The 16353-nt window shown below is 41.3% G+C and overlaps 1 protein-coding gene across 4 annotated transcripts in view; it reads left to right on the plus strand.

The window, feature by feature from the left end:
* Positions 1-16353, plus strand: part of NCKAP5 (NCK associated protein 5) — a 970844-nt gene that overhangs the window by 133666 nt on the left and 820825 nt on the right. For all 4 annotated transcript variants that reach the window (XM_064382824.1, XM_064382825.1, XM_064382828.1 and 1 more), the window contains exon 2: positions 6425-6554. In XM_064382824.1, coding sequence (XP_064238894.1) covers positions 6486-6554 — 69 coding nt within the window. In that variant the 5' untranslated portion in view covers positions 6425-6485. The remainder of the gene's footprint in view (positions 1-6424; positions 6555-16353) is intronic.

The raw sequence follows: 16353 nt of genomic DNA on the forward strand, positions 1-16353 counted from the left end.
CAGTTCCCCAGGTTATTCTGAGGTGCAACCAAGGTGAAAACCCATGGAGCTGCCTTGTCAACGACAGGAAACTTACTGCATTTATTATTTGTCCTTGATGTTCTCTACTCTGCAGTTATTCTTTGCATGCCTACCGTGAGCTGATGTGTTGGATGCTGCAGGGAATATATGGATGCTGTTCTTTGGATGTTTATGAGGCTGCAAACATTACAGTTTGTGGTGTTTGCTGCTTAATGAAGCTGACAGGAAAACATCTTGACTTTAGATATGGAAAGACTTGCTTATGCATTATCTCATTGGAACCTCACGATGACCTAGTGAGAAAGGCATAAAAAAATGTAAACTCACAGAAGTTAGGAATCTGCTCAAATTTACATGGCAAAGAAAGCTAGGAACCAAATCTTCTAATGCCTAAGCAAGAGAGCCCTTTTGGCACTGCCATTTTTTCCATTTCTTCTGGCAATACCATTAATATATCAAAGCCGGGGTGGGAAGTGGGAGAGTCAAAAGGCAGAAATAGAGATGGAGAAAGTGGTGTTCAGATCAGGTATGAGTGTATATCTGGGTGAGTGTGTGTGTGACAGTGTGTGTGTGAAGGAATATGCCTTTGAGACTGTATTCAATGGTGCAGTTTGGTTATTCTCTTGAAAATTATACAGCCTGTTAACAAAGTATAGCAGAAACTAGAATTTACTGACACCTTTAGAAAGATTAAAAAGCTGTCTAGCATGAAAAGGCCATTTCTATCTGTGAGAAAAAATTTTTAAAAAGAGTTATTAAGGCCAACTTAGATTTCTACAGATACTGAGTAGAAATAGTTTCACCAGCTAGAAACGGGTATATATGAGTGGGGAGAGAAGATTAATATCAATAATGATCATTCAATAAAAGGATGCTTAATTTCCTGTCTTTCTTCAACTCTATGACCATTTTCTTCCCTATAGAGAGAGGGAGACGTTTCCAACTCTTTGCTCTGAGGAAGGTATGTGTTCTTTTATAACCACAGATTTAGGAAGACATAGAAAAGACATGAACACTACTGGGTTATGGCTCTTTGTAGGTAAGTAGTTTTTAGGTTGGTGACATTTTAAAATCATGACAAAATGTTTTCTTTGAGGCTTGGGTGTGTTCAAATATGCTTGGCTAAAAAAGCAACCTCACTCTTATAAATGTGTATAGTATTTCTTTTTTTTTTTTTTTTTTTTTTTTTTTTGAGACGGAGTTTCGCTCGTTACCCAGGCTGGAGTGCAATGGCGCGATCTCGGCTCACCGCAACCTCCGCCTCCTGGGTTCAGGCAATTCTCCTGCCTCAGCCTCCTGAGTAGCTGGGATTACAGGCACGCGCCACCATGCCCAGCTAATTTTTTGTATTAGTAGAGACGGGGTTTCACCATGTTGACCAGGATGGTCTCGATCTCTTGACCTCGTGATCCACCCGCCTCGGCCTCCCAAAGTGCTGGGATTACAGGCTTGAGCCACCGCGCCCGGCCATGTGTATAGTATTTCTTTGCTGAACAAAGAAATACTATACTTTGCGGAACAACATTGTATTTTTGTCCTACTTTATATGTTCATAAAAACAGCTGTCGATGTTCATTCATTCATTTATTCATGTAAACAACAAATGTTCTTCATGTTGCTATGCATTAGGTGTTATACTACCTACAGGGACATAGAACACAAGATGCTATCTCTGCCCTCTAGAGGCTTAGTGTTTATTAGAAAATAACTCCAGACTATTATTTCAGAAGGCTCAGAAGAAGGAATCCAGGTATTTCCTAAGGAAGGCTTGCTGCCTGTCCAAAGGCATCTCCATGGGTTGCTCATCAAGCATTGTCAAGCCTAGAAAAAGGAAATTACTGTAGATGTTTCAAGCAAAGAGGAATTTAATGCAAGGAATTTCTATGATGATATTGACAGGGCTGGAGAAGCCAAGAGGGATAAGGTGGTAGTACCACAAACTGGGGCATTGCTGGTGCCCTTTCTTAGATGACCTATTGGAGGAATCACAGAAATTGCTGGAGCCTGCAGTTACCTGCTGTTGTTGCTGCTCTGCCAGAACTGGAAGCAGAATGACTTCTTCTTTCCCATTGCCTTCTAATCTCCTCTCACTGTATCCCATTGGCAGAATTCAGCATTAACACACTGACCAAGAGGTCTTAATCATGTTTGCACTGCACAATACAGAGAAGAGTACAGCAGGGCAAGGTGAGGCAGAAAGGGGGCAGTAACATCCAACAGTCACCTAACAAGCAGAGAGGCATGGGGTCTGGAGGTAGCCACTATAACCACCACAACTCAGGGGTTTCCCTTAGTTTTTTAGACTTAGGAATTTGATTAATAGAACACTCAGGTGTGATTTGAAACCTGACTGAAAATAACTGTTACAGACTGAACCATGTCTCCAGCAAATTTCATATGATGAAACTCTAACCCCCAATGTGACTGTATTTGGAGATAGGGAATTCAAGGAGATAATTAAGGTTAAATTAGGTCATAAGATGGAACTCTGATGTGCAGGAACTGCTGTCCTTATAAGAAGAGGAAGAGACACAGGGATGTGCACACACAAAGCAAACGCCATGTGAGGACACAGTGAGAAGCTGTCCATCTGCAGGATGAGGAGAGAGGCCTGACCAGAAACCAACTCTGCTAGTACCTTGATCTTGGACTTGTAGCCTCCAGAACTTTGAGAAAATAAACGTCTGTTGTGTCATCTACTCAGTCTGTGTTATTCTGTTATGGCAGCCCAAGCTGTCTAATATACTAACCAAATACATAAATAACAAATATAATGAGTCAGATGTTAAGTTGCAAATTTGCACTAAAAATGTAATTTTTTAAAAGGTTGTCTACTTATATTTGTTGGTCAGCATGTTCTTCTGCGAGTGAAACTACATAGGAGTCAAAGTTGGAAGGTTGCTTGATGATACTAGTCTCTGAATTAGTTAAGTTAGATGGATGGATTACAAATGGACCAGGTAATCCCAGGCATCTTTAGAATATGGTATATACTCATTTCCCCTCTGGACCTGCAGTCTCTGCTGGATGTATGTAGTCTTTTCCCCGCAGTGCAAGGAATGGAATGTTTCAGCCTTTCTGATATTTTCTTTGTTAATCACGTCCCTTTTCATATTGCTGCATCCTGGTTGCCATGTTGTTTCTTTTAGATAGTCTTCCTTTGATCCACGTGGATAAATTTACTCTGATCCATTCCATGATTGTTTGATGGTTTAACTCACAAATTGTCACCTTCTTGGAGTGGGGCCAGTATGTGCACCTAGGCTGGGAATTGGCTGGGATGCGCTGCTATCACCGTAGTGCTTGTTGCCATTGGCAGCCCTGATTGGACTGTGCCTTTATGATTGGCCAATGCTTGTGCCATTATGTTGCTAAATACTTTTCATATCATCTCTGCCTATGTTATTGGTACCATAAAATATAAAAATAAATTGACCAAATCCATTTAGAAAGCTGTTGAATCAGCTTTCCACATAGGCAGACTGGGCTGTTTGAAAACTATCGGAAGGATCCCAATTTCCCAAAATTACAGCCTTATCTGCCTGTGAAGTAACATAAAATCCAGTAGCTCAAGTTGCTTTTTTTTTTTCTTTTTTTCTTTTTTGAGACAGAGTCTCACTTCGTTACCAGGTGCCAGGCTGGAGTGCAGTGGTGCGAGCTTGGCTCACTGCAACCTCTTCCTCCCGGGTTCAAGCCATTCTCCTGCCTCAGCCTCCCGAGTAGCTGGGACTACAGGCGCGCACCACCACGCCCAGCTAATTTTTTTTGTATTTTTAGTAGAGACGGAGTTTCACCATGTTGGCCAGGATGGTCTCGATCTCTTGACCTTGTGATCCGCCCCCCCTTGGCCTCCCAAAGTGCTGGGATTACAGGTCAAGTTGCTCTTAATGAGTTTAATTATATTTGCCAGAAGGGATGATCAATATATCTAATATTTAAATCTTACCTACATGTGTCTGTCCCTAGCCTATTTCAATGGCTTATGTCACTAATCATCATAAAGCCCTACTATGAAGAAGTTCTTATTATTAATGCCATCATATACAGTAAACAGTGGAAGCTTACAGAGGCTAAATAATTCGTTGGCTGTTACCTGCTAGTGAGGAGTAAGTGAATTTAAAACCTAAGATTAACCTTTGTCTTTAGAATAAGAGCTGAGAGAGTTACCCTAACCTACAAGCCTCTGTGGTTTCTGTGTACAACTCAGCCCTTTTCTCATACATTCTCTTCCTGGCTATTTTCTTCCTAAGAAATGGGTCCTCTCTTAGCAAAGTTCTTTTCCGATTCCTTCCCAGGTAAAAGCCTATTCCCTCTATCTGAAAGGATCTTTACCCATCTTTCTACATGGCTGGCTTCTACCCTAAGCACTCTATCCAAAAGCTATCCCTGTTCATGTGCTTGGCACTTTTATACCACCTCCTGGGGGTTATTTCCATCATACTGTACCTACTACAGTTTGGAGCAGTTTGTTATTTTCTGTATGCCTCACTAAAATATGCATTCCACAAAGGCAGGAACTTGGTTTTTCTTGTACATGACTGTGTCACGTTAGTAAGGACTGACATATTCCATACGTTAAGGACTGTATTCCATACGGTATTCCTAGGGTATTCCTACTGTCTTCTATGCAGTAGACACTAAACACATATGTTCTAATGGACAAAGTGCAATCTGTTGTGAGCTATCAAACTCCCATGCTGTTTGGGATCAAGACTTAGGAGGTAATGTTTCTGGTGAAGGGGGAAATATGACGGCCTGAGTAGTCTCTAGCTGGTTCATCATTGCAGAAGGTGTTCTGAACTACCGATGAATACAGTCCCTGAGGCTGGGGGAGGGGGGAATGCTACAAAGTGGGCAAGAACAGCTGGAAGTGGGAAAGGCAGGCTTCCAAACAAATTTCAGTTGACTAATAGTCTTGCCTATAGCAGTATACAGAACTAACTTCTTTTCTGAAAAATACTGCATAGAATTTTAGAAAATGATGTTGAAAAATTTGAATTTCATCCTGAATTCTGATTGAACTCTTATGAGTTTCTGAGTGGACCAGTGATGTATTAAAATTAGTGTTCTCAAAAGTAAGAGATGAAATGACTAACATGTAGGAGGGCGCCTAAGCTGGAACATGAGCCCCTCAGTTTCCCATGATTGACTATAGTTTGGGCATCCCCCATCTCAGGCACCACTGTCTCAACCCTCTTGATGGAGGAAACCAAGAGAGAGAGCCCACATCCTGTGGGCTATGAAACCCTGTCAGACTTGGAGCCATTGAGAGTTGTGGACCATATTTCTTTTCAATTATATTTAAAAATTGATTGGTATAGCATTGTGTTAATTTCATCTCTTCTGTATCAGCAGTGCAATGGCTATGTTTATTTATGAGGATCATGCGCAATTTCTATACTTCAAAGTGCCTTCTGAATCATCAAGGATATATTGAATTATGTTGACTAGTATTTCGGGTTAATTGTTTTTAAATGTAATCTGTGGGTAATTATAACTTACATATGAGTTGTAATTTACTGAATTTAAATCATTTTTTCAAACATCATTTGATTGCTATCATTATGTTTTGTAGTTGAGAAAAAATGAGTTTCAGGGAAGTTAAATGACTTGTCCAAGGTCACTTGGCTAATGGATAAGAAATCCTGGGCTGTAACCTATTTCTTTTATTTCAAGCCTTTAACATCTTTGTGAAAATTGGAAGCTAGCACTTAACATATATGATGAATCCTTATTAACCAGAATACTTAATCATTCTAGAAAAAGCAATCTCAGTGGAGTTCAGGATGAACTATATCTAACATGGAAAAATACAGTGAGTGTTCTATAAATACTCATTGACAGTAATGACATCACCCACCATTCATTTTGAATCAATCTATCCCAAAAGGAATGTATCTTACAATGTTCCTCAAATATTTTTAAATTACATATTTTTAAATTAAATATTGACAACGATGTTCATGTTTCAGTTTCCCTTCATTGGACCTTGAGCTCAATAACTCTTGGTTATGGAGCGTGGTTTTGTCAGTTTGATCTCATGGAATTTGCAGACAGCATCTATGTGCACAGTAACAGAATGATTCTGGCTGATAGAGGACGGGTGTGAAGCAAGTGTGGCATGAAACGGACTGTTTGCTTTTTTCCACAGTCTGCTGATTCAACCTGCAAACCCATTCCCCAACTCCATTAGCAAAACCTATAAAAACACGGGGGCTGCCGTAAAGACAACCTGACATTTGTAACACGAAGTGGTCTTTTGAGTTGAGAGAGCCCAGTTCTATACTTATTATTTGGGACTGGGTATTTTTTGGCTTCAATGCTTGTTTCTGGTTAGAGAGTTGAAAACAAAGTTCTAAACACTGTGCACTTGGATAGTAAAATACATGTTCACTTTTTTCAGTGACCCTGGAAACAGACGGGGGATTATTATAAGTCACAAAGGAAAATAAATAACTTCATCCATGGAGGGAAAGAGACAGCTCGAGAAAAGGGACTTTGGAAAAAGGCTGTCTCTAGACAGCAGTCTTGTGGTAAGTACTAAATATTCATTTACCTCTCTATATATTTTGGCTTTAAATGCATTATTCTTTGACTGTTATTTCCTGAACCCTGTGCTTTTGAAACCTCTCTTCCAGTTACCCCATTAGCAACAGCCCTTGAGAATTTGTTTCATTTATTTTTTACAAACTCAAAGCCAGAAAATTGTTGGAATGTTTGTATAGTGTCTTAATAGGCAAATGTCATAATCTGTCAACATTATATATAATTCTAGCTGATGTAGACTTCGGCCTATACAAAAACACTACTGTGTAGCTGATGCCAAATGCTAAGCCTATATATAGTTGTTCCATCACTCATTTATCTTAACCTTGGGGGTAAGTTGAACAAGAATTGAATACAGCTTCAAATATTGAAGAGCCAAGGAAGTCTCTGAAATCTTCTTGGGTATGTGCATTAGTTCAGTTGTCTGTAAACTTCCTTTCTAAGAGATTTAATGCTGATGAACATTATTCTTAACAACCTGGTTGGGTTTGCTATCAGGTATGAGATTCTGGTCAGTCCAGTGAAACAGCCTAAGTCACTTTAGACTAAGTTTGATGGTTGGCCACTCTTCCACAGTCTCTGGGCTACCATGCGTGGATCACCTTTTCTGTTCTGCAATGCATGTGAACAGAGCAAGAAATCCAATCAAGCAAACTTGAAATAGAAAGCAAACTTTCTGAAACAGAGATTTTACTTCGTTCCTCATGTTTTATAGGGATGCGCTTTATTCACTTGTATATTCTCAGCACCTGGCCTGGAGTCTAGCAGAGAGGGAGTTCAATGAAATATTTATTAGTTTGATTTATCCATTATACCTTTCAAACTTTGCAGCTGTAGGTCTTGCTCTGTCATGCACAGATTACTTATTTACCTCCTAGCGGCTGAGGCTCCACCTCACAAATTGTTCATAGATGTGAGTTTCTGGGACTTGAGGAGAAGACTGCATTGAGCATTTATGTCAAGCTTTTCTCTCCTTATTCAGAATCAATGGCTGTGTCTATTTGGGCTGTGCATTGACCAGCCTACCTTCAGAGGCTGCCTTTGGTGCATTTTAAGTTCTCCTCTCTGTAGATATAACCCTATCTCACATCCTACATTTTGCTATCTCCAGGTCGAATGTGGTGACAGTGGTGTGTGAGTGTGTCTATGTTTCTGTGTGTGTATTCCCTTTTTAACTTCTGGGGAAACTTGGGATAAAGAGATAACTTCTCTGCCTCTCCTTTGCAGAAGAAAAACACTTTTTACATATCAGCATGCCAATAGGGTTTGTCTTAGGCCTAGGCAAAGGACAGATACAACTATATGATATGATGTGAGCAGCTCAAGAAAGATTCTCTTATCCCAGAAATATCATCTGTATTGGTTGGTTCCCAAAGCCATAGATTTCTGCCTCAGATCTCAAGTTGTATGCAAATATCCTATAAAGTTAAACATAATAAGCTATTGTCTTTCAATAATTCATAGCAGCGCTCATTAATAAATGGCCTTGGGTCACTGTCAAATGTCAATGAGATGAGCAGAATTTTGTTGAGGGAATAGGTAAAACAGAAGAATGCAGAGCCCAGAGCACTGGGAAGGTAGGGATAGGGTGGGACAGCGCAGGGGGACGTGAGTGACCATGAGTGGGGACCTTAGGTACCTGCAAATCAGAAAAAGGGAAACAGTGTCAATGCTCATATTTAAATTTTGCCTAAAGATAGCTTGAATTATCAGCATAAGTAAAATCCTGTCACATTACCAGTCTAGCTGAAAACCCTAAATCGAGCTTGCATTCTTGGCATATGGCTGTACCCTGAGACTTGTTGAGGGCTGCAAATATGTTTCTTGACTTGCTGGCATAGAAGAATGCTATGAAAATGAGAACTTGTTTGGCACCACCTGAGAAACTTAATCCTGTTAAGTCTCCCTGCATCATACTTAGGAGAGTTTTTATACTAGTGAAATCTTTTCTTTGTTTCCTAGAGGAAGACTGTGTTACATCTGCATGCCCAGATTGGGAAAATTCTGAAAAAGGGTGTTCTTTCCTATCACAGTGTGTAGGGAGGTGCTTAAATGCTATTCAACATTATAGCACTTAGACCATGTGACTACAATTTTGCCCTTGGTTGCAGTATCCTGTTCTCTTCAAGTAAGATGCTACTTCTGGGACAAGAGCAGCTAGAGTATTCTATCTGAGTTGATTCTTTGGGAATGGAAAACATTGAATGCACCTTGAACGAATTCCAACTATCAGAAAGAGACCTAGACTGGGGATAAGATCAAAGATGCCTGGCCTGGGGAGGATCTGAACTCAAGATGTTGCGCTCCTCTTCAGCTCTATGCTGAAGCCACACAAATTACTAGGCAAGAAGCAGGTAGGGAAGATGCTAGATAAGGGCTGCTGTGAAATACAAGAAGAAAACAATAAACAACAAAAACAAAATCTCTGGCATTACAGTAGTTTTTGTGTCCAAGGGATGCTTTTTATTTTGTTTTTTGAATCTAGAATGCTAAAGTGAAAATGGGTTATCCAGTCCCCTCACTTTGCAGACTACTTAAGGCCCAGAGAAGTTATCTGCTTTTGATATACTGAGCTCACATGCTAGGATTACACCAAAAAGTAGAACAACCTGTCACTTAAGTTCTTCATCTTTCATTATATACTGTCCCGGGAAGAGAAGACGTCCTTTTGGGGAACTGAATGGAGGAAAGAGAAACATATTACGTTCTTAAGTCTTGAAATTCCATTGCAGTAATCATCATGACCCATATTTTTAAGAGTTAGGGGGCCCAGAGGTAATTTCCACTTTCAGATTTTTGCAGGAAAATATTCCTCATAACGTATTGCAAGAATAAGGTACTATTAACTTCATTACACTTTTTATTTTATATAATCAAATCACTGAAGTGTTGAGTAGAAATTATAGCTCCCTTGAAACGACTTTTACATTTTTAGACTGGAATAGCCACAGAATAAAGAAACTCACAGCCTAAACATTGAAAAAAGCTCCAACTGGGGAAAGTGAGTTTGTGGTTCTTAGTCACGTGCATGTGGACGGTTTGAGTGTGTGTGTGCACACATATACACATACACGTATGTGTGCCCTGATAAATTGATGGTGATTTTTTTTTTTACTTTATAAATCACCCTTTAAAAAGAGAAAGTGATACACAAGTGAAACTGAAATGAAAAATATGTTTCATTGTGGGGTGGGGGTGTAAGTGACTACCGGTTTGCCTCCACCAGTAGGAGTGTGCGGAGTAGCCATATATTCACGGCAAGTACAGGTCTTCTCTCTGATAACAATGAAAATCACCCCAGAAATCGAGGTTTCTTCTTGACCCAAAACTGTTCAGCCCTCCCCAGGATGCTTTTTGATCAGCAAAAGTCATCATTTCACACTGTGCGCTTTTATTTGCAAGACTCATTCCCCGGCTGCCCATGTAGCTGTTTGACACTTGTAGCTGTGATAGCATTTCGCTGATGAGCATGCTGGAGACTGAGTTATCTTTCTTATCAGCTCACATTTAAGTAGCAAACATTCTATTTTTAATTTGGGGGAAATACATTTAGCTTTTAAGCACAGATGAGAGTAGCAGTACGAATTCCTTCTTGGCACCCTCTTTTCTTCTCCCCTACGGAAGAAGACAAAATGTTGGCCACACTAAATCCTCAGCCCTGACAACAATATAGTTTTTATAAGTTTGTAGAGCAAGAAAAGGACCTGCACATGTCCCTAAATTCATCCTTCAGCCTCTTGACTGTTTGTATTCAAGTTATTTTAGTAATCAAGCCTTCCACCACATTCATTAACACAAAGCCAATCAACAAGCACTATTGAAAACCAGCTATGGGGATGTGCTGAATGGTTTCCATTTTTCCCTCCAGATCCACTCTTTAACCTTCTCTACCTGGCCCATCTCTCTTGGAGGATGTACCATGTGGACCTTGTCTTCTGGCATCTGGTTGGGTTTGACCAGTGGAAGAAAGAGGTCCCGCTGGTCTCCTGCTTGTCTCCTAGCAGATCAGAGGTCAAGATATTTGTTCTCCCGCTCTCACCCTGCTTGATCATGCACCAGGACAGGAACTTGGCACCTTTGCCTAGGTTGCAGCTTTTGTTGGACAACCCTCTCGCCACAACTCCAGCTATAGTTAGAACCACTGCTCTCTCTGTGTTCTGGCACCTTCACTTTCCCCATACCCCTTAGGGATTCTTCGTAGTAATGGCTCTTGGATGTTGCTGGCCCATTGTTTGTTGGCTTGCCTTAGCTCTTCCCACAATTTGGTCAGCAGTCCCTTTACCAAAGTCTCCTCAGTTAGACACTTTAGCATACCATCTCTTTCCTGCAAAGTCTCCCTGGCTGATATAGGGTCATGGACTTCCTTAAGTGTTTCTAGTTTATCTGGGGAAGCTGTCCTAATAAGCAGGAAAAATATCATCACATGGAGAGGAATAGTGTGGCACTGACAGTGATAGGAGCTGAGATCACTCTGGGAGGATGTGAGGAGGGGCCATGGAGGAGCTGTAGTTGGAGCTGTGTTTTGAAGCAACAGAGGGAATTTAACTGCGGACTGGGAGAGTAAAGAAAAAAGAAGCAACTCAAGGATATTGGTCCTGCATCATTTGGTGCCAACTCATGTTGTTATTGATGTTTTTTTTCTCCCAGGGAAATATCTTCCTCATATTGAATTTAAATCTTTGCTGTTTTATCTTCAGCTATTTCCCCCCTATTTAGTGACTAGACATAATTCTGAAGCAGGAATAAGCACACTCTTTCTGTAAAGGTCCAGAGAGTAGTTACACTGCTCACCTTTGTCGTAGGAAGAGAGCAGCCTCTGAAGACACATGATCAAATGTAGCTATTTTATTTACAAAAAAACCCCTTTATTTACAAAGAGAGGCAGTAGGCTGGATTCTAATGGATATCTGCATGCATAAGAGAAATGGGAAATATGGAAGTCCTGGTTTACCTTTTCTGGGTGCTGTCTTTTTAAGTAGTAATTTGTGTTTACCCTCAGTATATATGATATATGACAGACAGAGGAGCAGGTTTAGGCTGTTATCAAAGTACATATACCCCAGTAGGAAGAATAGGGGAACAGAAAAATGTTTAGAAGCCATTTTCTAAATATTTAGAAAATATTGACATAGGGTATATTCAACCTTGCTGATACCTTTTCTAAATGCAAAATAGAGGTATTGCTGCTGTTGCTCAGTACAGCCTATAGCCAGTGGGTTATGAATACTAAGAAAACAAAAGTCTTCATTCTGTAGTGCTTCAGGCATGACTGGATCTTTCTTGACTCTCTTGGCTTACTTGTTAGACCTCCTCTTACCATAGGGATGCTGTACAGAGCACAAAACACCAGCTTCTTATAGAAGGTTTCCAGCTACTCTAAGCTCAGTCTCCCTTGATCATGTCTACTGACAAAAGCTTATATAAAGTACTGTTTGCCCTGTGCCCCTGGCCACTGGGAACATGTCAAGTTGTCCTCTGGGAAACCTGATCTTTGTTCTCTGATATCAAGATGGTTTTGAGATTTCCCAAATGAGCATCAAGTCAGGGAGGGCCAAAGAATGAGAGGGAGATTTTTAATTCCCCAACTGCCTCATTTCTTCTAACTGGGCTGTTTATTATTTCAGTACTCTTAGATGTACTTAGAACAGAGACCAGTCCTGAGCCACGTATCTGAAGATATGGTGATGTCTGAGGATGTAGCCAAGGCCTTTTTTAGGGAAAAAGCAACTGGTAGAGAATAGACTGTCTTTGGCCTGGTTTAGCAACCTTTCCAAAGTGTCATGCTGAAATTTTGACTGTGCCCCCTTGAGAGTGGGCAAGGGTGGAGTTAGAGAAGTGTCAGACCCTTAGATGAGAATCTACCCAGTGAATCTGTCCACCAGCTGAGCTCAGCCAATCACTGCAGGTCCAGAAATGCAGGAGAAGTGCCCTGCCCACCTATTCTCCAACAATGCAGATCTCTGGGTCTCATGGATGGATCTGGGGGCAGATGAGCTAGGAGAAGGCAGGGGAGGCTGGGCCAGGTGGGCACCACCCACATGTGCTACTTGCTGCAAGTCTTGAAGGGGCCCTAGAAGAGTGGGAAGAGATTAGATCTTAACGAGAAAAGTCTTGGAGGGCCATTGGAGATCTGCGGCAACACTGGTTCTGAGGACAGAGTATGAATAAAGGATGGAAGTACACTAGTTCCAAGCAGTGGGCATAGAGCGTGTCAGCAATGGAGATGGCAGAGGCTAACATCAAAGCCACTTTAGCAGACAGCTCAGCATGTTCAGTCAGTGAATCATGCATTAAGTCTCAACCAGGATGGCTTCCTTCCCTTTAATAGTAGCTGAAATTTATGGAGGCTTAATATAGGCCAGGCATGCTGCTCAATACTTTGTATGAAAACTACCATTTAATACTTAACAACAACCCTTTAAGGTAAGAACTCTAATTATCCCTACTTTACAAATGAGAAATCTGAAGCTTAGTAAGTTAATCTACTTCCTCAAGGCAATAGAACTGGTGAGTGATAAAGTTGGGATTTCACTTCAGGTCTGGCTGCCTCCAGCTCCAGACTAGACTGCATCTGCGCAGCTAACAACTCTGAAGCAGAAAACTCTTTTATGCCAGTGACTGGGAGCTTCTTCGTGGTGCTTCACAATGTTAAAGAGCACCAGCTACCTCAACAGGAGTAGACCATGTGCATTAGCACATCTGCCTTATCTGTGGCCACTGATGAGCCTGCAGTTTAGAACAGTCTAGATCAGAGGGAGGCCAGACTTGTTTTCAGCAAAACAATTGACAAAGGAGTGGAGGTGGGAGAGGGAGACTTATAAGGAATATAGAACATGAGTCTAGGTCTGCTTTCTGATCTTGTGATTTTCTGGTGAACCAGACCTTGGAACCAACTTTAGAAGAGATTGCAATTTATAATAGTGTGTGTGTATATATACACAATATACAATTTTATGTTTTTATTCATATGAGGACTGATTGTGGTGTGTACATGTACAAGGTGGAGTAATTGACTAGAATAGGAGAAGAGTAGGGAGGCCCTGGTGAGTGATGGGGCACATCCAGCATATAGCTGTCCCCCAGCATGCAGTGGGGTTTATGACTTGAGTGATGGTCCTACCAAATGGCTGCACATTCCCTCTGCTGGGCCACTGACCGATGGAGGTGAGTAGAGAGTCAGCAGCATTTCCCATGAAGAGATTCTGGAAGAAATGCCATTTGTCTGCCCATCACTTGCAATTGGTGCTGCCGCCTCTGATGTTGTCTGAAGGAAGATCCACCTTTACTGAGGTTGTCACTCACTCTGAATGGCTCCTTTGCTTCCTTCTCTCCTTTCTTTCATCTCTGAAAAGAAGGCAGGCTGCTGTCAAAGCCACATGTTCTGGAGTTCCTATGAACGTGCCCATTGCTGAGCTGGCATAATACCTACTTCTGGCCTTTTCATATGCCCACAGGCCTGCGTGCTCTGGAACAGGATTTCTCAGCCCTGACACTGTTGACAGTTTGGACCTGATCATTCTTTGTCATGAGGGCTGTCCTGTGTATTGTAGGATGTGTATTGGGATACCTGGCTTCTACCCATTGGATGTCAGGAGCACCCCTCCCTCATTGTGACAACCCAAACTGTCTCCAGGCATGGCCGTATGTCCCCTGGAAAGAAAAATCACCCCTGACTGATCTCAACTGTAGGCTTCCTGAAGGCATGGGTCATGTCATATTCACACTGGATTCCTAAAGTTTGACACAAAGAAAAAGCTCGGTGAAATGAATGAATGAGTGAGTGAGCTTAGTAGTGAGCAAATACTGAATATGGGATAAATGGGGTCCACATACAGAAGGCCCAGAGTGCTGTTTGAGAAGGTTGGAGAGAGGAAGTAGCATGCTGCTTTTTAGGTTTGCCCAAGGATGGGTCTAGTGTGTGCATAAAGTTTTATGTTTGTTTTATACCAGAGATTATTGGTATGATATCCTGGACTCTCTTGAGTCCCAAGGTGCTTGATAGGGGAGATTTATGAACAGACCTCTAGGGCTTTGAATTCTCTGACACATTTTAGGTTGTATGAATTTGTACATTTTTCTGGGGAGCAAGTCTGTAGGTATAATTAGATTCCCACAGGTATCTGTGATGCAAGGATGGTTCATCTGCCATTAGTGCTGACCATAGCACCTGCCCATGGATGGCTTCCCATGCTGGAGTCATGGAGCAGGAGCTCAGGTGACACCTGTTTCATTCACCTGTATTCAGCTGCTGTGATAAGTGTCTGACAGTATCAGAGGTAGTTCTGTGCATCCTTGGTGTCACTGAAATCACTAAAATAGGAACTGGACACCTTTGAAAGCCTTTTATAAATGCTATGTTATTGACAGATGATAAAATGAAACTGCTTCTATAGCAGAAATAAGTACAAATGAGTAGAGGTGTTTGCTTGGCATGTTCTGTGTCTTCTCAGGGCTCCAAGATCTGTTTGTCATTCTCCTGGTGTCTCACCATCTTTCAACAATAGGAATCATCAGATCATACAAGTTTCCATGGCAACTGAGTTTTCCACATCATCCTCTGGCAGCCTAGGATTGTTCCCATGGCAGACTCTCTAGTGCTTTGTCCATAACAAGAGGTAGAGCTTTCATCGATCCTCTTAGAAGCTGGTCCCAAACCTAATAGGCAACTGGGTGTTCCTCTGATATGTGCCTGCTCTTCTTTTTTGAGTTTCTCATTGATCAGCACAGGAATGGAACACCTACTGGGTCTGAAACACAGTGAAATGAATGCTAAGAAATGCAAACCATGATTTCTGCTTTGCAAAGCTTTAAAAAAAATTCTTGTCACATATACACAAATCATAATCCCAGGAGGTTTACAGTGGTGCAAACAACAAGACTGATGGGGCTACAGAGAAGAAGTTGTTCTTCTGGCTATATTGATCAGGGAGGGCTTCCCCAAGGAGGCTTTCATATCTTCCTCCAATAAATTGGTCCACATTTAATCTATGGTATCCCTGAGTTCCCTGAAGCAGAAATTTATTGAGAAAACCACAGTGTCTTAAAAGAATGGGGTGTGACTCCAGGGTGTTTGACTTACACTTGAGAAATTGCCAGGACCCTAAGCAAGGTCTACTATAATCTTGAATTACTGTCCTAACTTTCCTCTTGTCCCCTCTGGCCACCCCTCCCGACTCCTCTATTAACATTCTCTTACCCCTAATTCCTGGTGCAAGGCAAACTGCATCACATAGCTAAGTCATTTTTATGTCTTTTCTTCTCATTCATTCATCAGTGTATGCTGTACAAACTGTATATATATTAGCTGTATTTCAGCAGCCTAGGTATCTTATGCTAATTTACCACCCAGTACTATAGTTAATTATTATCAGTTAATATTTTTAAACATCCACAGGGTTCATGGCCATGAATGGGGCAGCATTTCTCATTACTTCATGTCGAATTGCCATGTTCCATTGCCCTGGCTTAGCTTAACCAGTATTTATGATCTTTCTGCCAGTTTTCATGCAGCCCTCATCTCCAGCCAATTTCGATTAATATTTCAAAAGGAAATCCAGGAGCCATGGTATTCAAATGCTTCGGTGAACACCAGGTGCACTGCCTCCACTCTGGCCCTTTTATCTACTAATTTTGCAGTTCTCTCCTAACATGGAATCACATTCGTCTGGGCTGCTCACTCTAAGCCCAAAAAGTGGTTCCTCCTGGTTCCTTTACATTCCAGGCAGTTGCAGATGTTTCCTCCTCATAAATTTCAGTTTCTTAACTAGGCTTAATGGATCATAATTG

The sequence above is a fragment of the Aotus nancymaae genome, unplaced genomic scaffold (genome assembly GCF_030222135.1).
Source record: "Aotus nancymaae isolate 86718 unplaced genomic scaffold, 86718_ANA_hifiasm-v0.15.2.pri h1tg000029l, whole genome shotgun sequence".
Classification (NCBI taxonomy): domain Eukaryota; kingdom Metazoa; phylum Chordata; class Mammalia; order Primates; family Aotidae; genus Aotus; species Aotus nancymaae.